The sequence below is a fragment of the Canis lupus genome, chromosome 9 (genome assembly GCF_011100685.1).
Source record: "Canis lupus familiaris isolate Mischka breed German Shepherd chromosome 9, alternate assembly UU_Cfam_GSD_1.0, whole genome shotgun sequence".
Taxonomy (NCBI): domain Eukaryota; kingdom Metazoa; phylum Chordata; class Mammalia; order Carnivora; family Canidae; genus Canis; species Canis lupus.
This window is the reverse complement of record NC_049230.1, coordinates 49,163,915-49,189,033: the sequence shown is the minus strand read 5'-3', so window position 1 is coordinate 49,189,033 and position 25,119 is coordinate 49,163,915. Positions and strand designations below refer to the sequence as shown.

The 25,119-nt window shown below is 61.0% G+C and overlaps 1 protein-coding gene across 1 annotated transcript in view; it reads right to left on the bottom strand.

The window, feature by feature from the left end:
• CCDC187 (coiled-coil domain containing 187) overlaps window positions 1-24,420 on the bottom strand; it is a 37,225-nt gene extending 12,805 nt beyond the window's left edge. The window contains 13 exon segments of the mRNA XM_038548787.1: window positions 1,571-1,662; window positions 1,785-1,906; window positions 2,739-2,852; window positions 3,173-3,237; window positions 7,777-7,889; window positions 10,764-10,851; window positions 11,229-11,818; window positions 13,799-13,893; window positions 14,148-15,280; window positions 19,906-20,001; window positions 22,244-22,342; window positions 22,447-22,976; window positions 24,281-24,420. Coding sequence (XP_038404715.1) covers window positions 1,571-1,662; window positions 1,785-1,906; window positions 2,739-2,852; window positions 3,173-3,237; window positions 7,777-7,889; window positions 10,764-10,851; window positions 11,229-11,818; window positions 13,799-13,893; window positions 14,148-15,280; window positions 19,906-20,001; window positions 22,244-22,342; window positions 22,447-22,976; window positions 24,281-24,345 — 3,202 coding nt within the window. The 5' untranslated portion in view covers window positions 24,346-24,420.
• Between the last annotated feature and the right edge of the window lie 699 nt (window positions 24,421-25,119).

Below are 25,119 nucleotides of genomic sequence, written 5' to 3'. Positions count from 1 at the left end.
CATGGGGAACCCAGAGATTCCGAGTGCTCCCCATGAGCCCTCATTGGGAACTGGTTGGCGAATGCATGAGGAAGCTACCCACGCTGGGGAGAGAGCATCGGGAAGGAGTCCAAGGCCCGGGGTTATGCGCGTCTCTACTGGCCAGGCTGGAAAACCTCAAGATCTATGGGTCTTAGGGCCACAGACTGAGCCCTGCTTCACGGCCACCTAGCAATTGTCAAAGCAGCACCTGGAAGGATCCGACCTTCCGATCCGATCATTCTGCGTTCCATAATGAAACTCCCAATCGTGCATGGGGGCGCGCACACAGAGCACCCAACAAGACAAAACTCAAACCGTCCAGCAGGCATGCAAAGAAGCAAGAAAGCATGACCTATAATGAGATTAACCTATCAAAACCGACCCAAATGGTAGAATGAGCCAGAGAAGGACTTTGGAAGCATCTGTAACTGTATTCTCTACATTTAAGATGTCAAGTAGAATCGGGGATGACAGAAAAAAGTGTCCAGACGGAACTTTTAGAGACCAACACCCAAGTGCCTGAGACAAAAAAAAAAAAAAAAAAGACACTGGCTGGGACTAGTGACAGAGAGGATACCGCAGAGGATAACAGAGACACAGTAGCAGGAGCTCCCCAAGAGGATGCGCAGGAAGAAAACAAACACACGAGAAGAACCAAACCTCCCAAGCACACATGCAGCTGCAGGTGATGAGCCATCCAGGTGAATGGAGGCCTGACGGTGAGGACACAGATGACACGGCGGCTGGACATTCATAAGCACAAGGAGGATGGTGAGCCCACAGGTGCAAGGCTCACAGCACACCCCAAGTACAAGAGACAGAAAGAGAAGCTACACCCGTAGCCATCCTATGGAACACTCCAGAACGCCTACAGGAAAGCCGCCAGAGGAGGAAGCGCCTCCCGTGCATGGGAAGAGGGAGTCAACCCCAGGTTTCTTGTCGCAAATGACACAAACCCAATGGCCAGGCAGAGTTGCCAACAGGAAGGAAATCCGTCCACCTGAGTCTGCGTTCGGGGAAGGATATTTCAAAAGCAATGATGATGGAGCTCTGTGGTGGAGTGTCTCCCTTCGGCTCAGGGTGTGATCCCGGGGTCCTGGGATCGAGTCCCACATCAGGCTTCCCGCAGGGATCCTGCTTCTGTCTCTGCCTGTGTCTCTGCCTCTCTTATAAATAACATCTTTTTTTTTTTTTAAAGGAAGAATGAAATGAGTTTGTCCTCAGACTTTACAAAAGCTAAAAGGATTTGTCACCAGCTCCACCAGAACAGTTACAGCAGGTCCTTCAGGCAGAAGGATGGTGACGCCAGAGGCAAATCGGGTCTACTTGAACGGATGAGAGCCGCCCCAGAAACAGGTGCACAGACACCTTGAAAGGTGACTGAGTGGAGTTCCTGAAATATCGGAGGTGGAAGGATGCAGACAGCAGGGGCAGAGCCCAGGAGAGAGAGGGACGGGAGAGCCTGTCCTACAGGAGGAGGTGGCGTGTCCCCAAATGCCAGGCTCCTCTGCCTGCCCCATGAGAGGGGACAGTGCCTGCCAACTCTCACCTGCAGAAGCTGACTTGTCCTTCTGCGCCCAAAGCCCGTCCTGGGGACCCTGCAGGGCTGCAGCAGCCTCTCTGCCCAGCACTGGGTGTGATCTGTGGGGAAAAGCACAGGTGTCGCAGCCCCAGCAGCCCTAGTTGCTGCCACTGGCTCCAGACAGCCTACCCGCCCTCTTCCACCTTGGGAGGTGGTGTGGCCAGCCCACCTGGGGCCCCACCTGGGTCTGGCTGTCACGGTACTTGGTGAGGTCCCCGGCTGCAGGTCTCCGCACACCTGTGGCTGCTCCCGCTCCGAAGCTGGATCTGGCCTGGCCTGGGTGGAATGTTTCTTCATCAGCTGCTGCAAGGACAGGAAGGTGGGGGATGTCATGGGGGCCCCAACCTCAGAGGTCTCCTTTGTCTGCCCTTCACAGGGAGCTGGCGGACCCTCCAGACATGGCTGGATGTGGGGGTGGGGCAGGGCGACAGGTGGGGCGAGGCCGGGGCTGGAGCATCCCAATGGGTGATCGAATGGCCTGTGGGGGCTGCAACAGCCACAAGTACCCAGCAGTTGTGATGCTGGTGACAAGGAGGGGAAGGAGAGAGATGGAACCCGGGGCGGTGTGTGTGGTGCCCGCATACAGGCATGTACATGTGCATGCGTGTGCATGTACTCCCCCAGGCTGGGGTACCCTCCTGGGAAGGTACTGTGTACTGTGAGCGACTACATCCCAACAGTCCCCAAAGGTTCGCCACATCCAACCAGATCACAGATGTTGGCCTGGTTCTGGGTGCTGTCTGACCCCCGACCAGCAAGCACAGGGCCTGGCAGAGGTGGTTCGGGGATGTGGGACCCCTTCCCCACAAGCAGGCGCTGGCATGCCCAGGACACAGACAGGGAGGAGGCTCGGCACTCATCCAAGCTCTCCGCCCGGTGCCCCAGGTGTCCTGCTTCTGCCTTAAACTAAGCCGGCCTTTGGCAGGTAGCTCTGCTGTCCTCTTCTGGGCACCAGTGTAGCCCATGGTTCAGGTGGTGTGGCATCTGCCCCCCGCCAGCTTGACCTTCTGCAGAGGCAGAGGGCCCCACTCAGCCAGAGCGCCCAATCCCCCTGTGAGGGCCCCGGGCGTGGGCGGGCAGGTGGGCTAGCACTGTCCCTCTGCCGGTGAAGAGCCCCAGGGATGGGCTGGCTGACCTGTGGACAGTGTTTGAAGAGCAGCTGGTCCAGGGCCTTCTGCGTCTCCCAGACCTCCAGCTCTGCCCGCTGCCGCAGAAGGGCCAGCGCCTGCTCTTGCTCCTGCAGGTCCGGCTGCAGGGAGGGCCCAAGCCTCAGGATTCCAGGGCCCGCCCCTCACTGCTGCCCCCACCCTTCCTGGCTCCCCCAAAGCCCTGAGCCCAACCTCTGAGAATGGGACACTTCTGGGAGGGATGCCCTGAAGGCCCCCCTCATCCAGCTGGCTTGCTCCCATCGGGGCTGAGAAGGCCTGTGTCCTAGGGCTGCCTGTTCCTCGCACTACAGGCCTCCCCCATTCTGCAGTTCCCCGCTTTGGAGCCTCTCTGCTCAGCCTCAGGGGCGGGGGGATGGGGTCATAGCTGCCGTCAGCCTGACACAATGGGGGCAGGACACACCTGCAGTGACTTGAGAAAGCCCGGGGATTTCCGGGGGATGTTGGCAAGGTGCTGGAGACATTGACCTGTGGGAGCCACAGAGAAGGGGCAGCTGAGCAGCCTGGGGCACCCCTGCTCAGCCTTAGCACTTGCCTCACAGGAGGGTAGGGTGCCCCGACCTCGGGCACCACAGCCCCTTCCCCACACTTCCGGGGAGGCCGGGCCAGTACAGCCTAGGCCAGGAGGGGCCAGCTGGCTGCTGCAACTCCTCCACCTCCCGGGGGCTCCGTCTGCCTGACCCGCAGCCATACCCACCACCCCCCGAGCCACGCCACATCTGCAGACACAGCGAAAGCCGAGCACGCATTCCCTGGGGGGCCCCGGGGAGCAGAACACTAGCCCCTTGGAGCTTCTGCGGGAAGACGAGGTGCCCATTTCCCTGGCAGAGAGGTGACTGATGGGAGCTGTTGACACTAATCATGCTCACGGGGAGGGGGGGGGCGGGCCCCTGGGGGTCCCTGGGATTTCTGGGGTTGCCCCGAGAATGAGCACAGAAACCTCTGCCTCCCTGCCAGGTCAGGAAGTCCCCAAGGGCAGTGAAGGGGGTCTTCTTTCCCTTTGACAGCCCCCGAGGGTCCAGTGTGGGCTCTGCACACTGTAGGTGTTCCTGGCTCCTCTGGGGCTGCCCGTAGGGGTGGCCGGTGTGCCCCGTCCTTGGCCATCCTCCTATCTTCCCGGCCCGGCCCTGGTGGGAGCGGGCAGGGGGGTGCATGTGGGATGGTCGGCACAGGTGGCAGGGCCCTCCTGATGGCTCTCAGGTGCCTGGCGATGCTAGTGAGCGTGCAGAGAGAATGCCGTCCCCCGGACTGTGCTCCTCTTCCAGAGCTTCTCCTGGTTCAGGCGGCAGGGGCCGAGGATGGCAGCAAAACCAGCTCCGGGGCATTTCCACGGCACCACCAAAACTCAGAGGCGCAACCCGGGGGGTGAAGTGGGGGCTCCGGCCACCTCGCGGGAGCTGAGCATGGGGCAGCCCTTCCCTCCCTGCCGGCCTCCACAGGGGACGGACCCCCGTCAGGGAGAATGGTTCCCAATGTCTCTTCTGAGCTGAAGTTCCCCTGGGAAGGACACATCCTCCTCTGCTTTTGCTTCATGGCCACTGAGAGAAGCTGGAGCCCGAGAAGATGCCCCCGGCCCCGCAAAGCCCCACCAGCCCAGGTGCCCACTGACCATCCTGCGGGCACCCGGGAGGCCGGAAGCCTTAGCACAGGGTGTTCCTGTTACCTCTGGCCACAGCATACCAGCTCCCCAGACGGTCATCTGGGGGACACAGGCTCTGTAGTCCTGCCCTTGGAGCTGTGACCCAGGAGAGAGCAGGCCGTCCCTGAGGTGGGCATGTTGTGACAAGCGTGTTCTCAGTTGGGTGGCTGGGCTCGGGGAACCAGGGCCTGAAGCCAGGAGAAGGCTGGCAGGTCACAGTGCCCAGGTCACAGCTAAACTTGTCCAGGCCACCCTGGCCGCCGGCCACACACTCGCCCCTGATATTTACGCTTAAATGAAAGGGAAAGAAAACCTAACGTGCCAGCCTCAGGTCCCGCTGGCCTGATCAATGGCAGGACAGCCACGTGTGACTGATGGCTACCATCCTGGATAGCCCAGAACTTAGAACATTTCTCTCCTTCCAGAAGGTTCTGCGGGACACCGGGGTCTCTTGGGCAGTGCTAGGCTACATGTTAGTCTGGTGAACAGCACTGCCTGCAGCAGGTTAAAAGCCGCATCCGAACCCCTGTTCTGCCACTGAGGAGCTTGGAGAGATGGTGCCTCTACGAGCATCAGGCTCCTTCTCCACGAGCAGGGGCATGAGGACGGGACTCACCCCAGGTGCGCCAAGACGGGCGAGACCCCCACGTGGTGTCACAGGCTGCCTGGCCTGGGGCACTCGGGACCCTCAGGTACTCATGCTCCCGGCATACATTTCCCCAGCACACATACGCGGCAGGCCTCGGCTATAACTGCAGGGAGAGCCAGACCCTCAAGTCCTCACGGCCTACAGAGCCAGCTACGATCAGGGTGAGTGGCAGGACCTGGCCCAGACCAGGTGTCACATGGGAGGCCTTCTGGAAGAGGTGTCGGACACAGGCCCAGCACGGGCACTCTGGGTGTGCACACTGCTGGATTTCTCTGGCTACTGGATATCCTGCTCTGAGCCACTCCAGGCAGGAGCAGCTCAGGTTTCAAATGATTCTTGGGGAGGCTGCCCATGGCCTCAGGATAAAGAGATCCTGCAGGGAACTTGACACCTAGATAAGCCCTGCCCAGCAGAGAGTGAGGAGGGATGCGGGAAGGATGGAGAAGTTGGGGGAAGCCTGCACCCCATCATCCACCCTGCTCCCTGCCTCTTGCAGAAGCACCTGGAGGCAGAGCCGGCAGGAGGAGCAGGTTTTTCTGGAAGGCCTGGCACCTGGCACCTGGCACCAGGTTCAGCGTGTGGAAGCTGCCAGGGCCCCTGGCCAACTGCTCCTCCCAGACCAGACTTGGAGGCTCCAGGAGGCAGCAGGGCCGTGGGACATTTCTCAAGCTGCCCCATGTCCTCTCTCTGAAAGGCACAATGGGTGTAGGTGGGAGCCCTGGGGACCCCGAGGTCCCATAGCAGGTGGCATGGGTCCCCCTAACTAACTAACCTCTGTGTGAGGGGCACGTGCTGAAGGGGGCAGCTCTGCAGGAAGGCCCGTCTTGCCCTAGTGCCCAGGCTACTCACTGACCATCGCCCTCTGAGTGAGTCAGCGGGAAAGCTCCCCCTCAGAGGCAGGAATCCACTATGTAGGGATTTTGTCCTTCCAACCAGTGACTGATGGTTCTCCCCCGTGGGTGTAGGGAGGATCCCCTTCTCTGCCCTAGCTCTGCTTTCACGGCCCTCCCCATGGGCTCCAGGCACGGCTGCCTGACCCCGCAGATGTCGACTACCCCATGTGGGCACACACAATGCAGGGAACGCGGGTCTGTGTGTGTTTGTGGGGGGGTACACGTGGACTGGGTGTCCACTGTGAATCAGCAGCAGTGGCTGTCCTAAGGGCCAAGTGCTTCTTACCTCAACCCTAGGCTTCATGTCACCCCTTTGACTGTGGAGAGGGGCAGGGGCCACCTGTGCTCTCCCAGCTTTCTGGGACATACAGCTGAGCCCAGATTCTGGGACATACAGCTGAGCCAGGTTCTTGGCAGCGGGTCCAGGGAAGGTCTCCAGGCACCCAAGGCCCCAAGTGTGGAGGTGATGGACAGGGTGGGGGGGACCTGTACCCACTGTCCCCTACAGCCACTGAAGCAAGTGCCTCCCAGGTCTTCCCCCCAATCTCGCCATAGGGACTATCATGCTTACTCCTGCCGGAGCCTCACCATGGCCCCCACAGTGGATGTCCCTCCCAAGAGCAAGGAGCCACTCCTGCTGCACACCCCTGTGGGGATGGTACATAGGGCTGAGGTGAGGGCTGAAGAAAGGGCTATCCCCTTGGGAGGGAAGGCCAGAGCCTGACCTCCATGCAGGATCCTGGCCAGGAGGCAGCCACCCCTGTGTGACTAGGAATCTCCCTTGACCCTCACAGCAGCCAGCCATCCCCCTGCTCAGCCAACCTTCCAGAAGGACAGTCAGGGATGCACAAGTACTGGCACCTGCGTCCAACCCTGAATCCCAGCTCACCCCTGGGTGCCCTTGGGCCCTTCACTGCCCCTCTCCGGGCCACACTTTCTGGGACTGGAAACATGGTGGAAATCTCTTCCAGGAAGCCAGTCACTTGTGGCTCAGAACCTGACGTGCTGTGTGCTCTCTCTCTAGCATCTCCTGAAGCCTGACCCCACTGAAAACCCATGCCTGGGGGCAGGGCCTGATCCTGCGTCAGTACCAGGCACAGCAGGTGCCATGGGCACAAGTTGGAAAAGCAGAGAGGGGTGCAAACAAATGAATTAGTGGGCTGCTAAAGCTGTTGGGGCTCTTCCTTGGGAGATGGGGAGAAGCAGGGTCAGCAGCGCCTCCACAGGCTAGAGAGTCCCCCAGAACAAGAGGAAGGGGAGGAGAGAGAGAGAGCCGGACCATGACATGAGCCCAGCAGGGGCCATTCCACACACATCCCCAGCCTCTCAGTCCTCTGGGCCTCCTGCCGCAGAGCCGGGACCCTCCAGCTGCCCCTCCCTGAGCAGGTGCTGGGCAGAGCATCCTCACAGCCCCCCAGGCTCCTCAGCGCACCGGGCAGGGCACCCCCTCCCACCCCCACTCTGTGGCCTTGAGCAAGTCTCCTCACCTGAAACCCAGGAACCAAACCCTTCAGAAGCAAAAGGAAAGGCAGAAGCCTGGGCCAGCGGGTGCTCAGAGGAAGCGGTGGGGAGCAGGGCTGCCAGTGGCCCCCATGGGACCGAGTCTCGGTCACAGCAGAGGTGTGGCAAGAGCGATAACAAGCAGCTGGGTCCCGAAAGCCTCCAAAAAACTTTAATACTGAAGTATGGAAGCTCTCCACATAGAAAAGGATCTCTCTACACCTGTAGGACCTCACCGGAGCATCAGGCAGTGGAGGGGGTCCCCAGGGGACCCCCCCGGCCACCCGACAAGCCAGCCCAGGGCCTGTCCGCAGGCTCGCCCTTACCACAGCCTCTCATGGTCCAGGGCATGACGGAGCCCACCCTTCTAGCCGCCGGCATCTCCTCCAGCTGCAGGGAGCCACAGGTGGGGTCCAACACGGCTGGCACCCCGAGGGAGCTAGGGACACACAAACACACGTGTGAGTGGAGTTGGCCAGGGAACATCTGCTGGGTATGAGGTGCTGGGGGTTTTGGGGGGTGGGCAGTGACCCGGGCTCCCTCGGCCTGAACGAAGAAGCTGCTCTCAGACCCACAGTGTCCAGGGTGGAAGCCAAGAACCAGAGGCCCAAGGGGGATGGCAGTGAGCCAGGAGGATGGCAGCGAGCACGTGGCACCCAAAGATGCCAACACCCGCAGTGTCCCCAGCGGCATCAGTGAGGTGGCACCATGGGGCTCTGCCCTGGGACCCGGAGGACCAGCAGCCCTCAGGAGCTGGGACCAGGACACCCTTCGCCTGGAAGCCCATGCCTGCTCTGGGTCTGTTCCCACGCCAGGCCCTTGGGGAGAGGATGGGCACTCTGGGAACGTGGGGCATCTCGTCATTCCCTCTACCACCTGCTAAGGGGCACTATTCACTGTCCACCAGGCCCAGCGTGGAACAGGGTGGACGCAGCAGCCCTAAGCCTCGCCACCACCTGCTCGTGGCCCAAAATGCTGCTCTGTCCCACTCGTGGCCTGAGCTGGCCAGGTGCCCAAGGAGGCAGGGGCCACAGCAGGCTGGCTGGGCTTGGGGACCTGCCCTTGCTCAGGCCACACTAACCCCTACCCTGAGGCTGGACGGCACATTTCACTACCAGGATTGGGAGGAAGGCATGGGTCTGGGCCTTTCCAGAGAGAGCAGTCAGCCAGGAGAGCCACAGTGCCCGGGCAATGACAGCAGACACACAGCTCTGCCTCCCCAGAGTGCAGCTGCCACACATACACTCCCCTCCCCCGCCCGCTCCCAGCACACAGCGACTCAGGACCACCGGCATCACCAAGGACACACCAGCCAGCCATGGAGACTCAGACAAGTGCAGGGGGGGGACATAGCCCTCCTCCAGCAGCCCCAGCTGTTTGCTGAGCACTTGCTACCTGACCGCTTGGCCCCCGCCCCTGCCGCCTTGGCCTTGCTGGGGAGACATTGGGGAAAAGGGCAAGCTCTGGGGAGGCGATGGGTGGGCTGAACCCGGAAGACCCCAAGGTGACCACCAGGATACAGGAGGGGACACGAGGGACCAGGCCGCTGTGGGGGGCTCATCTTACTCCCTCCTACCCAACCCTGAACTCGGGATGCCAGCCCCACCTGGCGGCTCTCCTCAAAGGCTTAGTCAAGGGATGCCAGCACAGTGAGTGGTTGATAAGCCCGTGTCTCCCCAGCTGTCTAGGGCAACGGTCACAAACATGCTCCATAAAGGGACAAGCAGCAAGCACCGGGCTTTGCAGGCCACACAGTCTCTGCCTCTGTAGACATGAATCCACACCGGCAGGACGGCAGCCACGCTCGGGTAGAGGATGAGCGAGGCCATGTGCAGAACCACTTTATGCACAGAATTGGGCAGTGGCCCGAGGGGCTTGCTCACCTCGGGCCTAGACATTCTAAGGCAGTGGTTCTCACCCTATCACCCACAGGACTGGCCCTAGGACCCAGCCTCGTGTACCGGGTTCAGGGGGGCCAGGGTGAGCTGGGGACTCTGCATTTCTAATGGGTCCTCAGGGAATAGTTTGAGAATGCTGGACTAAGGAATGGGCTCTGGTGCCCAGCCCTATAGGTCTGAGTGTTGGCTTAACCCTCCCATGAGCTGTGTGATGCCGGCAATGTCACTGTGCCTTTCTGAGCCTCAGTTTTCCTGTCTGTAAAGTGGGAATGAGAACATATCTCACAGGGCGCTGATAGCACTGCCCGAGGTGCAGAGAGGCCACGGGTGTACCCTCCATCACCCTTCCTTCCAGAGATGCTGGGGTGGACAGGCCCTGGGAGGGCAGGAGCTGGCTGGGTCCCCAACCAGCACTGAACCCCACAGCCCCAGCAGGGAGCCCTGGATCTGGGAGGGCACCGGCCTGGAGCAGCAGAGGGCTGGCCACAAGCTGGACCAGAGGGCCTTGACCTTCATCCTTGGACTCAGGCAGAGGTGAGGCCGCCAGAGCAATGAGCGGCAGCTGCTATTCTAGGAGGGACAGGCCAGGCAGTTTCCCTGGACATGCCGAGGGGCCCTGATCCCTGCCGGGCAAGGCTGCTGGGTCGTCCAAGGCACGACTCCGCACAGCCTGGACAGGGCCAGGGGATGGAGAGGATGCAGCGCCCAGAGTGGGGGGTGCTGTGGGCAGCGGGGCGGGGCCCTGCTGGCCGTCCAACAGTGGAGTGTGCAGATGTTGGGTGTCCTCCGGGAGCCCAGGCAATGGGTTGACCTCGGGATCCTCCCCTCCCTGACCTTTCCTCCCAGTGGACATAGGGGTGGTGGAGAACCAGAGGTCCAGCCCGATGCTGCCCCCTGCTGGCAGCTATGGGTCTGCTCCTCCACGTGGCCTGGAGGAAAGGGCCTGTGTGAGGGGGCCCCAAAGCCCTCAGGCTGTGCTGGGGGGAAACTCAGCCCATGGGACTGGGCAGGAGGACTCGTCAATCACACAGGAAAGTGTGGCCGACAGTGTCTGGCTGGGGCGGGGAGCCAACATAGAGGAGTGTGCGGAGGGGGTGCATCCCAGGGGCTGTCCCCCCATCAGCAGGGACCTTGGGTCAGGGGCCCACTGCAGCCCAGCCAGGGCAGAGTCTCAGAGCCACTGTGCAGCCTGGGCTCCCTCGCCCTGCCCTGGCCTGGCCTGGCCAGTGGCATCACCAGAGCCATCACCAGAGCCAGCAGGCCCTGATCCCGGTCTGGGGCCTTCTCATGGCCCGGTCAAAAGCGGTGCCCCCCAGCAGCCTGGCTGCACCCAGACCCCAGAGCCCAGAGCCCTCCTGTGCATGGGCTGTGGGCCACTGGCATGGCTGGGGTGTATAGTAGGCATGCAGGCTCACCTCCCGATGAAGGAGCCGAGGGCCGGGAAGGAAGCCGTGTTTCTTGCCAGCCTGTTATCCAGCTCCAAACACCCGTCCTCAATGAAACCTTTGGAGAGATGGACACCAGGGCTCATTCCCCAGGAGCTGGAAGGAGGGGAGGAGCTGCTGGCGGGTGCAGGGGTTACTGAGGGAGAAGCACCCCCAGTTCTCATGGCAGGAAGGGCCTGGAGAGCCATGTCCACTCTCTTGCCCCTCTTTAGAGGTGGCAGCCATGTAAGCTTCAGGGCCAGGCTTCACCCTCCTCCCACCAGGGCCATGGTCCTGACAAGGTCTGGCTGGGCTTGGCCAGGACTGTCACCTACATCCTCTCTAGTGGCCCAGACACCTACTGTGGTATTTTCATCGTTATTTTCCCTTTAGGGGCAGGGGGAAGTGGGGTCCCCTTGGCCACTGGTGGGGCTGGTGGTCACGCCCAGGCCCTACCTCGGGGCCTGCTGTTGTAATGGCCCCTTGGGCTCACACTCTGCCGCCGCTCCCAGTCGGGACTCCATGGCAACGTCTGGCCACCTGGGAAGCAGGTGGGCGAGACCAGTGGCCTGGCCCGCATGTCCGTCCAGTCCCAGGGGGCCCCTCTGCTCCCGTTGGGCACCAGAGCTCCAAGGCAGACTGGGTCTGCAGGCGTAGGGTCAGCGGGCACCATGCTGGGGCGTGAGGATGACAGGTCTGAGACTGGGTCCCCAACAGTGTCCGGTGCCTCTGACTTGTGCAGCTTGGCCGTCAGGATGTCAATCCGCTGTTTCAAGACATTGGCCATGGTCTCCAGTGCCTGTAGCCGGGCCTGCTTGTACCGGAAGTGCAGGGGCCCCGGCATGCCCAGGCGTTCGCTTTCCTCGGGGTCCAGGTAGATGCATACCCCGGGGCGCGGGTAGCGGGTGGTCAGGTCCTGGAGCTTCAGGGGGCCCAAGGAGGAACGGGCCGACATCAGTACGGGGGTGCCCTCCCAGCTGTCCTGGGGGCCGCCTGTCTCTAGGGTCTCAGTGCGATTCAAGGCTTTGTTCAAACACAGGCAGAAGCTGCAGGGAGACAGGGCGGAGATGGTCAGGTCCAGTGCATGTGTCCTCTGTGGCATGTTTGAAACACACGTGTGCAGGGGTGAGCCCAGTGCAGCCTCTGGGACGGAGTGTGTCCATTCTCAGGGACTGTCTCTGAACAGAGAGATGGCTATAGGGCCTCGTACAACAACAGGCCTGAGAAAGACTGAGTTCTGGGGGTAGAGTACCCAGGAGCTTAGGCGGCAAAGGAAAAGACAGATCGATCAAAGTATTTCAAAATGCACAACTGGTGTGCATCGAAGGCCCAGTCAACCGAGGGAGAAGGCAGCCTCTGGGAGGGGGAGTGTTGTCACAAACCACATATCTCATAGGGGTCGATGTCCAGACGGGTGAGGAGCCCAAAATTCAATGACAAAAACATCACTTTCCATAAAAAAGGAAATCCTGGCACCTACCATGACACGGATGGATGTGGCAGACATGGGGCTGAGGGAGGTGAGGTGGGCGCAGGGGGATAGATTGTGTATGAGCGGAAGCTCCCAGGAGGCCCCGGAAGAGTCGGACCCACAGACACGGCAGGGAGGTGTGCATGTGTCATGGGGTCAGAGTCCAGTCTGGGAAGACGACCACATCCTGGGGATGGATGGAGGGGACGGCCACACGACGGTGTGAGTGCACAGACGGCCCTGAGATGGTAAATTCTATGTTATGTGTATTTCTCTACAGTTCCTTTAAAATGTGGAGGGAAGGGGGAAATATGGAAGCAAGAGGGAGGATCTACAGCCTGCCCTGTCTGGGGAGGAAGCCAGGGGCATCAGTGCAGGGCAGCCAGGAGCACCCTACTGGCCCCTCTGCGGAGGGAGGACGCTGGCTGCCATCTCAGCCCAAGCGTGGGGATTCCGGGACATGTGAGGGCCTCCAGGCCTGCACCCCCAACCCCTGGCTCATCCCCTCCCTGGGGTGTTACCAGGGAGTTTAAAAAGTTAAAGAGCAGGGCAGCCCAGGTGGCTCAGCGGTTTAGCGCCACCTTCAGCCCAGGGCGTGATCCTGGAGACCCGGAATCAAGTCCCACGTAGGGCTCCCTGCATGGAGCCTGCTTCTCCCTCTGCCTGTGTCTCTGTCTCTCTCTCTCTCTCATCGTTATTTCCCCTTTAGGGGCAGGGGGAAGTGGGTCCCCCTCTCTGTGTCTCTCACGAATAAATTTTTTAAAAAATCTTAAAAAAAAAAAAGTTGAACAGCAGGTGGCCTCCCAGGTGCTCTGTGGACCTGGTGTCTCCAGGAGCACCCCAGGCAGAGTGCGGACCGTCCCCTGACCCCACCCATCAAGATGATGCCCTGGCTTGATTAAAATATGTGTCATTGAACACAAACCAGAAACAAAGGAGAGATAAAACCAGGAGTGTTGGAGTGTTGGCAGAACAGAGAAACCGGGATCTTCCTCTGCTGCCGGTGGGGACTCAGCCAGTGAGGAAAACCACCTGCCAGTTCCTCGAAAAGGGAAACCGGACCAAGGTGCCGGTGGTTCCACCCCTGGGCACATAACAGGAGACACGAAACAGGTGTTCCAATGGTTTGTTCACCGCCGCCCAAACGTCCTTCCCCCGACCAGTGCGTGAACTACCCACGGGGTGTCCTACGGTGGGGTATTATGTGGCCACAGAGAAGGAAGGACGTCCTGGCACGCGCGACCTCAGGGACGAACCCAGAAAACATGCTCTAAGAGGGAAACCAAACCCCGCAGACTCCATCCGCACAGATGCCTCTGTAGAGGCTGAAAGCAGCCACGCTGCTGGAGGCTGCAGGGAGGCCCAGGGAGAGCTGCCAACAGGTTCGGGGTCTGCTTTCAGGGTGCGGAAATGTTCCGTGACCAGAGAGGCGGTGGCCACAAACCCCTGTGGAAATGCACCCCCCATGGGACGTGGGAACCGGCACCCGTGATCACCAGCTCGGCGGTGGGGGAGGCTGCCTGGCCAGAGGAGCCCCTGTCCCCTGCCTACCCACCTGCCTGGGGCCTCCTGGTCCCCCAGCACCATGCCCGATGTCACCTTGCTCCACTCCAGGACAGGGGACCCCAGGCTCCCGGGGGCTTCTAGGCCCTAGAGCAGAGGGGACACAGTCAGAACCCTGCCTGGCCACAAGACCCTGGGCCCCCATGTCTCAGCTGCACAACTAGCCCTGACCTCTGGATGGTCTCAGGCTGGACCCCTGGCAGTCCCCTCTGTAGGGCTGGGGCTGAGGCAACGGGGTCCCTCTGCAACCCCACCAGACCCAGGGAAGCAGGCACTGGGGGGTGCTGGGGCTCGGTGGCTGAGCTGCCTGGCTCCTCGGCCTCACCACACCCAGTGCCTACCCTGGACTGTGCACAATGTGGGAAGAAGGTCACAATGCCGGGGGTCGTCTGGGAGACCACAGGGATGGCCTTGCTGAGGACGGCCTCCCTCTGTTTCCTGTAGACGTCCTGCAGCCTCTGGTTCCTCAGCTCAAGGGCCCGCACAGCCGAGGCTTTCTCCTTCATGGCCTGCTGCTGCCGGGCCAGCGACTTTTGGTGCATGAACTCCCGCAGCGCCTCAGAGCTGTAGGGGTGGTCCAGGACCCCCTGGGGCTTCTGGCAGGGTGGCGGCACCCGTACCTCTTTCTCCTTCCTCGGCCAGCCCCGCTTGACTCCCGAGGGAGGCAGGAGGGGTCCTCTGCCCTTGCCTGAGGTGCCAGCGCTCTGCGTGAAGGAGGCACTCCAGGCCCGCTGGGCAAGAGGGCTCAGTGGTCTCCGGGTGGGGGTATCCCAGTCTTCATAAGCAGTCCAAGTCCTCTGGTGCCTGGAGGTCTGCCCAGCGGAGGCACTCCAGGGCCGCTGAGGGAAGGAGGTCAGCCTTTCAGAGGGGCTCCCAGACCTCAGGAAGGAGGGGTTCCATCCTTGGGCCTCCCCGGTCCTCTGGAGCCTGGAGGCCTGCCCAGCGGAGGCACTCCAGGGCCGCCGGGGGAAGGAGGTCAGCCTTTCAGGGGGGCTCCCAGGCCTCTGAAAGGAGAGGTTCCATCCTTGGGCAGTTCCAGTCTTCTGGGGATAGGACTCCCTCCCAGCCAGGGTGTTCCGGTGATGCCCACTGGGGAAGCTGCCAGCCCTCTCTAAGGAGGAGTGCTTCCCCTCCATCCCAGCTTGAGGACTCTTGGAAAAGGGGCCCCGCACATCCGAGATGCTCCAGGGACCCTGCTGCTTCCTCCCTGCCAGGTTCTGCAGCCACAGCTTTGACCTCCCCAGCTCTGGCCCTGCCCTGGGGTGGCGGCTCTGGGCCAGCTCCAGCCCAGTCTGGATTTGCTGGCGGAGGTCTCTAAGGACAGCCAGGGCGTTTTGGATGGTCACAGGCTGATCATAAGAAGCCAGGCTGGGTGCGTTGGCAGACACCTGCAGGTCACCGCGGAGAAAGGCTGGACTAGGCATCCGGGGGCAGACAGGAGAGCTCTTGGCAGCCCCCACTTTCCTGTTGTCCCCTGCAAAGACAGACGGTCACGAGGGTCAGGAGCTGCAGGGCCCCAGAAGGAAAAGAGCCAGCTCCCCGCCTGCCCACAGAGGCACCCTTGGCCCTGTGCTGAGGGAGATCCCCTCTTGGCCCTTACATGCATCATGGATTTGCAGGAGGTCAGGTGCCACATATGGGTGACTCGAGGCTGTGCCTGGGCCCCTGGCACAGAGCCACACACTTTGGACATGGTGAAAACAGCAAGAATGGGGTTGACATGTGTCTGCTAGAGGGGCCCCTGCCGCTCCCATCCTGCACTCCCTGTGTTGGCAAAGCCTAGAGGGCCGTGCCCTGCCTCCCAGGAGCCTAAAACTCCTTGAAAACTCCTAAAACTCCTAATCTCTCAGGAAAGAAATCCTTCTCTTAGGCTTTTAAATATAATGATTTCTGTAAGTCCCATCTGACAGCAGATGTAGAAGGCGTTCAACAGGCCGCTGGGGAGAGGCCGCTCCTGTACCCAACGCCACCTCCTTCTCTCTCGCCACCCACCGCCAGATGCCCCAGGAGAGCAGGGAAAAGCCCAGGCAGAGGCACCAGCTACCTAGTTCTGCGGTGGGGGCCTGGTCTCTTGAGGGCTTGCTCTGGAGCCTGGGGAGGGCAAGAGGAGGCCCAAGCAGAGCCCTCACCAGAGCTGGTCCTTTCCTCCAGGTGTGAACACCAACCAACTCAGAATCTTAAACAAAGAAAACGCACACACACAGCTGAGCGGCTGGGCCTTCCGGGTGAGGAGGCTGTGGGTGCCAGGCAGCCCCCAAGCCTGATGCACATGCTCTAGAGGAGCTGGGGTGAGCCTTCGCTACCTGCCAGCAAGAGACAGGGCTGAGTCCCAGGATGACTCCGTGAGGTGACCTGACCTCTCAGACCCTTGGAAGCTGGGGTAATAAAGCCTGGGCCTTGCCTTGGGGCGAGAGGGAGGCCAACTCCACAGCTAACCGCCGCACCCAGCCGAGCCAGAGGAAAGTATTTGCTCTTGTGCGCTGGTGAGGCTCCATGGCAAAGGGGTTGCGGCACCTACGGGGGTGTGCGGGCCGGCACGACCAGGGGTCCCAGAGAGCACAACGCAAACCTGCTGCCTCCCAACCAGGAGTGAGATTTTGTTCACAGATGTTGTCACGTAGGAAATATCATTATCAAAGCTCTACTTCATAATCCCAGGTTACGCTCGCCCAATGCCGACATCAGCCCTGCCATTATTACAACCTGGGGCGCTGGCAAAGGCCCGAGGCAGTCGCCAGCCTCTTGCTCACACGCACACACACGGATACACAGACATGCACATACACATACACACACACGCACACACATACACACATGCACACTCACATGTACACAGACAGGCACACATGCACATGCATGCACACATGCACGCACACTGACATGCACACACACAGACATGTGCACACAGACACACACGCACACACGCATACAGACACATGCACACACAGACATGCACACAGACACATGCACACATGCATACATGCACACACATACATGCATGTACGCAGAGACATGCACACACATATACACAGACATACACATAGACATGCACACACATACAGACGTGCACACACACGAACACACATGCGTACATACAGACACACAAGTCCACACACATATGCATACGCACATGCATATACACACATACACATAGACACAAATACACAGACACACACGCATACAGTCACATGCATGCACATGCATCTGCACACACACACACACCCATCTGTACACGCACATGGCATCTCTCCTCGGGGCCAGCCCTGGGCAGGAAACCAGATCTCCTGGGCCAAGACCTGTCCTGCGTCTCATAAAGGAGGCGTTCTTGCTAAGCAAGGGTACAGCAGAGACCCTGCAGAGCTGATCCCCGGGGGTCAGGCAGCCAGTAGGGTCAGGGTCCTCTCTAGCACACGGGAGGAGACCCGTCCCCAGCCCCAGACCTGGAGATAATCACAGGCCTGGAGCTGTAGCCCCAGGAAAGGGAAGGGGCCACAAAAAGCCACACACTTCGTAGCCCACTCCTGTAGGAAGGACCTCAGTCAGTCCCCAAGCTGAGGCCTCTGTGGGACACGACCAAAGCTACACCACCCTGCAATCTTGCCCTCAGTACAGCCACACCCCTCCAGGACCTGTCCCCAAGACCACCCCTCCACAAGCTGCACCTCTCTGGGGGGGCCCTTGAGGCCACGTCCTCCCATGCCAGGCCCTGGGACACCTGAGGTCAAGAGCATGGTCCCAGGAGTTGTAGACCCAGTCTGGCTCTGCCTGTTTCGAGAGACAGGCCTCGGGGCCAGTGACTCTATGGAGAGTCCCCATCTGTGAGCACTGCCCCACAGGACCACCAGCATGATAAGTGGTCACTCTTGCTGCAGAAGTTGGGCTGGGAGGGGTCAGGCTGCTGCTGGCTCCAGGCAGAGTCACAGGCCAGGGCTGAGGCTGGCACTGCCCAGGGGCCATATCTGGAACTTGAATGGCATGGGGATGGGGGGCTGGGGGCTGGCTCCTCCACAGCTGAACTGCACAAAACTGGCAGCGCCACTTCCTCCCAGGGGCACCACGCAGGGACCCCCACCCTGGGCAAGGGGGCTCCCCGCAGGCCTGGTCCCTCCCCATTGGCCCCTCCATCACTAGCCACTCATTCCCTGTTAGCTTGCCAGAGGGGTCTCGGTCAATAAATGGGTCCTGATGGGCACATTTTTCCTTCCGCTGAACAGTTTAATGGCAATTAATTTTTTTACGAGAGGATTTTTAATCTGTGGAAATGGATGAAGTCCCCAAGTGCCCTGTCAGAGTTCCAGGGCCAACCTAATCTATAATAAAAAATGCAAAGTGAGGTGGTATAATCTGAAATTAAATATTGGGCTTCATTTTCCTTGGGCCCGGATGGATGAATATTTTATAACTATTGCGATTTAATTTTTTGTTAACTACGGCAGATTCCTAATTCATCCAATTCCCAAGTCTTGTGGCTCTGACCTCTGACCCCAAGCTCATCTCTCCTTAGCCCAGCTGTGACTTGGTCACTGACAGAAACTAATGGTCAAGTCCGTCAGGGTGACACAGTGCTTACGATGATGGATGCAGCCCATGGCACGCCCTCTGACCCAGTGTCAGGCAGAAAGCAGGTCATTTGTCAAGAGGGCCGTTAAAATAAAGCAAACCAAAAAGCCGAAGGGTGGGAGGAGACAATGAGGCAGAAAACTGTTATACCCAGGAGGGCTTTTCCATGGGCTTCTGGAACGTTCTCCATGGCTCCCAGCACCCCTCACTGTCAGGCTCAGGCGGAGGTTTTCCCGCCTCTCCTGTGCCCTCTTACCTTACTGAATAGAGGTGGCGGCCTGGCAGCCCATGGCTGCCCACCTCCCTTGAGGGCCCCTAAAGCCAGCGTGGAGAAGGAAGACGTTCATTCATCCCGCTGGAGCCGGTGCTGCCCCCAGCTGAGGTGGCAGGTCTGATGGTGCAGAGCAGAAAGAGGGGCGCTGGGCATGGGCAGGGCACATATCCCTCGGCCCCCTCGGCCTGGAGCTGGCCTCTGTGGGCCTCAGTGTCCCCATTTACACAATGGGAGTAAGCCCAGCTGCCCCGGGGGACAGCTGCGCGGAACGCTGAGTCCAGGGGGTGTGGGGCACACACAGAGCCAGCACCGAGTGCAGCCACTCTGCACTGACCACCCAGAACAGTCAAGCCCCAGAGGGATACTGCCTCCCTCCCGGCCACACCAAACTGGGGCCCTCCTGGGGGCTGCTGGATCCTGTGCGAGGGCAGGGCTGCAAAGCTATCCAGACTGGATGGCTGAGGATCTGCGGGGGAAGCCGACGCCCCGACGCCCTGCCCAGGCCCCACAGGAGAGACACCCGAAGTAGAAATTCATCTGTGGCCTCAGGCCCACCACCATCTCCATGTATTCGTCTGACTCTCCCAGTACATGGTCGGCCCACAGGCACTGCTGCGTGACGGCTCCAAGTCCCCGGAGGGCTGGGAGACAGTGGACACGTCGCAAGGTCTCTCCTGCCACGGGGGGCTCAGGTGGAAGCAGGTGTCCCACACTCACTGCCTGGAGTCTAATCCCAAAGCAGGCAGGGAAGGAAGCTTCTCCCTCTACCAGATCCCACCCACCCTGCGGAGCGTGGAGCAAACGTGTCCACCAGCCACCTCGCAGCTGCCCATCATCACCCACACCTGTTCAAACATGCGTGCGGACTATAAATGTGTGTGGAAGCATGGCGAGTGGCTCTGTGCGCTCAGAGACTCAGTCTAGGGGTGTGGGGAAGACAGCCCACAACACAGGGCTCTGTGGACGTTCACTTCATCACAGGGGGCGGCCCCTGCACAAGCAGGGACACCCCACAGCACCCCAGGGACAACCAGGGTCTATGGTCACCCGAGATGCGGGCACCAACACCGCCCCTCCTCTGTGCATGGCCGAGTCCCCACTCAGACCCAGCCTCTGCCGACCCCAGAGGCCTGTGCCCACAGCACACAGGCCTCTGCTGGCAGCCAGCTGTCCCCAGCACCGAAAGCCATGTGCCCACCTGGTGAGCCGGGGTCACAGACTCTCACTCCCAAGCCATGTTGTGACCCCAAGTGGGCTGACCTTACCTTTGTCTTTGGCAGCTCTTCTGGGGGTGGGTGCTATGAGGGCCTTCTCCCTTTTACAAGGACTACTTTTCATCCTTTTGGCTTTCTCGAGTGGAACTTCAGGGAGAGGAGAGAAAGAGGGACAGTGAGCAGGGACATATGCAAGGATGGCCGTGCTCATATTCCTGGGCTCCCATGGGGCACCATGCCGGTCCCGCCGGCTCCCTGGGCCTGGGCAAGAGTTGGCTGCTGCGTGCAGGACCAGAGGGGTGCACCTGACTGCCTGCCCCCCCTTGGTGGTCTGCCTGCAGCCACCCTTGGAGAGCCCCCTGCCCCAGCAGGCCTAGGGTGCTGCACCCTGGCCTGCAGCCCTCATGTTTGTTGAGTTAATCAAGGCCTGAAGGGGCTGTCAGGGACAGGTGGCTGGACAGGGGCTCCATGGGGTTGCTGGGTGAGAGCTAGGGCCACGGGGGCTTTGCATGGTAGGGTCTACCCTGGCTGGACAGGTGGGGACATGGAGATAAGCGGTGGAGATTATCCAAGTCCCATGGCAAGCACAGTGGCCGCTAGGAGTGGACCAGCTTCTTCAGGGCCAGTGTGGCCACCTCTCCCTATGCCGTTTGGCTTCAGTGTGTCGTCCACGGCTGGGGTTGGGTTGTGTCCTCCGGGGAGCGCCAAGGAGCCAGTCAGCCAGTGACATGTGCACAGGGCAGGGGTGCTTGGGAAAAAGCTGGCCCCAAAGGACTGTGCAGGTTCTGTCCTCAACACCCAGAACCTGCTGGCAGGAAGCACGTCTGGCACCCAAGCCCACAGAAATGCTAGTTCTGTAAGATCTACTCACACGAGGCCCTAGAGGAGTCAGACCCACAGACCTAGGGGGCGGGGGAGGGGACAGGTCCCTATGTCACAGGGGCTCGGTGTGGAAAGATGACTATGCTCTGGGGATGGACAGGGGGATGGCTGCACAACAAGTTGGATGCCCTTCATGGCTCTGGACTGTGCACTTACAAGAGGTTAAGATGGTAAATCTTATGTGTATCTTGCCATAATTAAAAAAAAAAAAAAAGACCTGGCCCCGCCCCACGCCTGCTTCCAGAGAGACATGACAAGAGCTGGTGACTGATGACAGCAGATGCTGAGTCCCTGAGGGACCAATGGCCAAGTCCTGACCTTGGTGAGGAGCCAGAGGGGCCTCTGTGGGGTGGGGGTGGTCGGGGAGCTGGAGCCATTGGGGTCCCCGCGGATGGAGGGGGAGAAAGGGTGATCGCTGTGAGCCTGAGCCAGCCTGGGTACCAGGCCATGGGGAGCTACTGTAGCTACGGGCAGGCCACAGTGGACTTGTCCCCCTGGCTTTGACCTACAGGCCCCTTGGCCCTGGCCTCACATATCCAGCTGGGATGGGCTAGTGCCCAGGGAGTCCCAAATCATATATTGGCTAACCTCCACCCAACCCTGGCCACCCTGGTGCCCCTGCGCCCATCCCAGGCCTCTGTGCTAAGGAGCCCAGGAGCCTTGGGCATCCCAGGGCCGCTGGACTTCTGCCCCTGAACCCGTCTCCCTGCCCCACTCTAGGGCCTCCAAAACCTTGCTGGAATGAGGCTGCCTGTCTGCAATAGAGGGATGTCCCTCTCCCTGCTCCCCACTCCCCATCCTGCACACAGCACCAGTGACCAAAGCCCAAACCTGCTGGGGGGCCCTGCTCAAAACCCTCCAAGGTGGTTCCTGGTTCCCATGGCCAGCAGTGCAATCCAGACTCGTTAAATTAAATGCTCCTGGCCCTTGGCCTCCCAGAGGGGTCCTGTCTGTCCCTCCATCCTCATCCCTGCTATCAGTCAAATGGGAGTGAACCAAAACCTTCTCTTGGCCCCTGGAGCCTTCGCACTTGCAAGAAGTCTGCATACCTAGTACGGACCCCCCAGCATCTCTCAGGCAAGGTTGGGCCATCTTTGGGACAGGCTGGCAGTGCCTCCTGCCTGCACGATGGACCCTGAAGCCCAGGGAGGGCTTAGCCATCCCCTGTGGCTGATAGGTGACCGTGCAGGCTAGATGTCACCTAGTCTGTGCAGGAGACCCCTGCACTTTGAGCCCTGGCCTGCCTCGCAGCACCTGCCTGCGTTCCTTCCCTGGGTGGACGCAGGGCTTTAGAGACCGTGTTCCAGAGGGTGGCAGGCTGGGTCCCCATCTATGCTTGGCCCCTCTGTGGCGGGGCCCCCTTTAGTGTCCTCATCTGGGCGGGATAAAAATAGAGCCAGTCCCCCAGGGAGGGAGAGAGGCCGCAGGATCCAGGACTGTGCTGCCCTGACCACCTCCTGCGTGTCCAGGCGGGGCTGCCAGGATGGCCAGCTGGGCTGCCCCTCACCTGAGGCCTGGCGCTGGGGAATCCTCGAGGGCTCTCGCCCCCGGCCAGGAATTGCCTTGTCTTCCACTCCACACAGAGCCACACTCGGGGTGCCTAAGCCTGCAGAGGAGGGACAGGGGGGCATCATGAGGACGGGTCTCATGGAGAATATTCAGGACAAAGTCCCCATTCGGCAGCCACTCAACAGTCTTCAAACAGAGCACCTTTGGCGGAGGACCTGAGCCTGAGGGTGTCCCATGGGGCTGCAGAGGGGGTCGTCAGCTTCCTGGCCTTCCTCCGAGGGTCTGCCTTGGGGGCTCCACAGAGGCGTGAGGTGCTGGACCGTGTGGAGGTGCCCAGGGAGGCGCAGCTGGCCTGCCACTGTGCCTGGGCCCGGATCCTGTCCCTCAGCTGCTCCAGCCTCGGGTTGCTCTCTCTGGCTGGCCGCCAGGGCCCCAGCACCTGCGGGGGCTTCTCCTTCCAGGGTCCGGGGGGAGATGTGCAGGACTCATGGCCCCCAGAGGAGCCAGAGAGGCGGCCCGATGACACCGAGCTGTCCCCATCCTTGGCCTCATCGGCTTCGGACCACACTGGGTAGCTGCAGGCCTTCCCTTGGGGGCCTGGCTGCTCGATGTAGTCGGACCAGGCCACATGGGTAGCTCCCCGCAGGTCACCTGGCTGCTGGGAGGGCCTGGGCCACCTCAGGGCAGCCATGACCTCATCCTCAGACACAGGCGGACAGAGTCCAGATTCCCTGCGGAGAGAGAAGTGGACCAGCCAGTCTGGTGCGGAGTCTCGGCTGTGCTGAGCAGAGCATTTCAGGCTGGGCGCTGTGCCCCCTACCCGGCCCAGGAGCCCGCCCTGCTCCCTCACTCTCCTGTGTCAGAATGCCCACAACTGTATGCCCACAACAGAATGCCCACAACTGTATGTCCAGTCAGCTGGACAGTCCCTTGAGTTGCCGCCTGGAGACTTTGAGGCAGGCACCTGATCGGCCCAGTTTACAGATGGGGAGATGGGCTCTGGAGAGGGCAGGCAGCAGGAGCAGTCTGGCCCCCAAGTTCTCCACCCTCATGCTGGCCCGGCCGCCCACCTGGGGAAGGAGGCTGCCCCTCACAGTGCCCTCACCTGGCCTAGTGCGTGGATACAGACACCTAAGTCAGCACGGACACTACCCGGGCTTGGCTGTAGCCCTTCAGATGGCAGATCTGCCCTGGGCCCCGAGGGAGAGTGGACAGCACCTCTGGATATTTTTGGGGTGGGACTGGTTCATTTCTCTGAGGCCGGCGGGCAGCATCCCTGTGACCAAGGTCAACATGGCCACAGGGCCAGGTGGAGGGCAGAGCCCAGTGACCCCACCTGCCCTGGGTCAGCTGGTGCTGTCACAGAGCAGCCTGCTGGCCTACAGCCTGGCATCCATCCCCCATCAGGCTGGGCTTGCCACTGCCTGCTCCAGGGCTGGCCTCCTCCCGTCCCCTGGCCCACAAAGGAAACCCTCAGGATGGTGGGGGAAACTGGGCTGGCATGGTGTGCTGCCAGGCCCCGGGCTGGATGCAGCCTGGGGGCCTTCCTAACTAGCTGTCCTTCAGCAGGGTGGGAGAGAATGCTGGGTGGCCTGTGACAGCATAATAACCCTTGTCACTCAGCGACAGAGCTCCTGCCGGGGCCATGGGCAGGCACACGCCTCCTCCCAGGGCACTGGAGCCAGTAGCTGTGTGTGGGTGGTGAGCGCACTGACCAGGACTAGGGGCCCTGGCGCAGGAGCCAGGAGCCAGGAGCCAGGAGCCAGACCGAGACACTGCCCCAGCAGCCAGACGAGAGGCTCCATGCTCCAGCCTGACACTGCCCAGGAACCACTGCCCAGGCCACTACCCCCGGCTTCTCAGGGTTGGTCAGAGAAGCAGGCCGTGGCTGCTCAGCTCTCCCTGCTGCATGCTCGGGACACCATGTTGCCCACAGACGTAGTAGCTGACAATGCCTGAGCCCCAGGAGCCCCAGGAGCCCCAGGCCTGCTTCCTTGGCCCTGCAGTTCCAGGAGAGCACCCCAGGCTGTCCCACCTGCAGTGGGCCTCCCGTTGCCTTCTTACCGACCCTCGCTGGGCAGTGTGGGGTGGGTAGGACATGCACTGTGAAGTCAGCTGGCTCTGAGCTTGGCATGGTCCCCTGAGGAGGAGAGCTGGTTCAAATCCCCACTCTGCCCCTAGCCGGCTGAGTAACCTTGGGTGACTGGAGACCCCACCCTGCCCCTGCCTCTGGGTATTGTGAGCTTCTGGTGAGTTCACTTCAGCAGGAGGGCACTAAGCAGTGCGGCCCATGTTCATGGGCAGTGGGATGGCCAAACTGGCCATGGACACTTAGTTTTCAGGATGCCCCGGAGAGAGGGGGTCTGCAACCAAAGACCTCCTCATTTCAGGCAGGATGGAGAGCCTCCTTGAAGCGCCAGGGGTACCTGTAGATGGCTGCCACCAGACATGGCACGAGGCAGGGCTCTGAGCCCCACAGGGCCCTGGTCACAGTGGCCATGGCCCTAAGTTCAGTCACCAGCAGGAGAGAGGAGCCACTGCAGGGTCAGGCCCACCTGGAAGGTGAGGTGCTCCCTCTTCTAATCCACCCAGCCTCTCCTGTAGCGGGGACATGGGTGCCTCAGGCCACGGAGCCAGCAGGACCCCAAGTCCAGCCTTGGGCTCCAGGGCCCTTGGCCACACCAGGGAGCCTGGACTGATGACCTGCCTCTGCAGCTCGGTTCCCCTGCTGGTGGCTTCAAGGCCACCACTCAGCTCAGCTTCGTCCGCCTGGCTGGGAGTCCCGCCCTGCCCTGGCCTGCTTGCTCCACGGTGTGCCCAAATTGAAGCAGGTCCCGCCCCTGGCTCTCTTTACAATGTCTGCGTGTTAGGGAG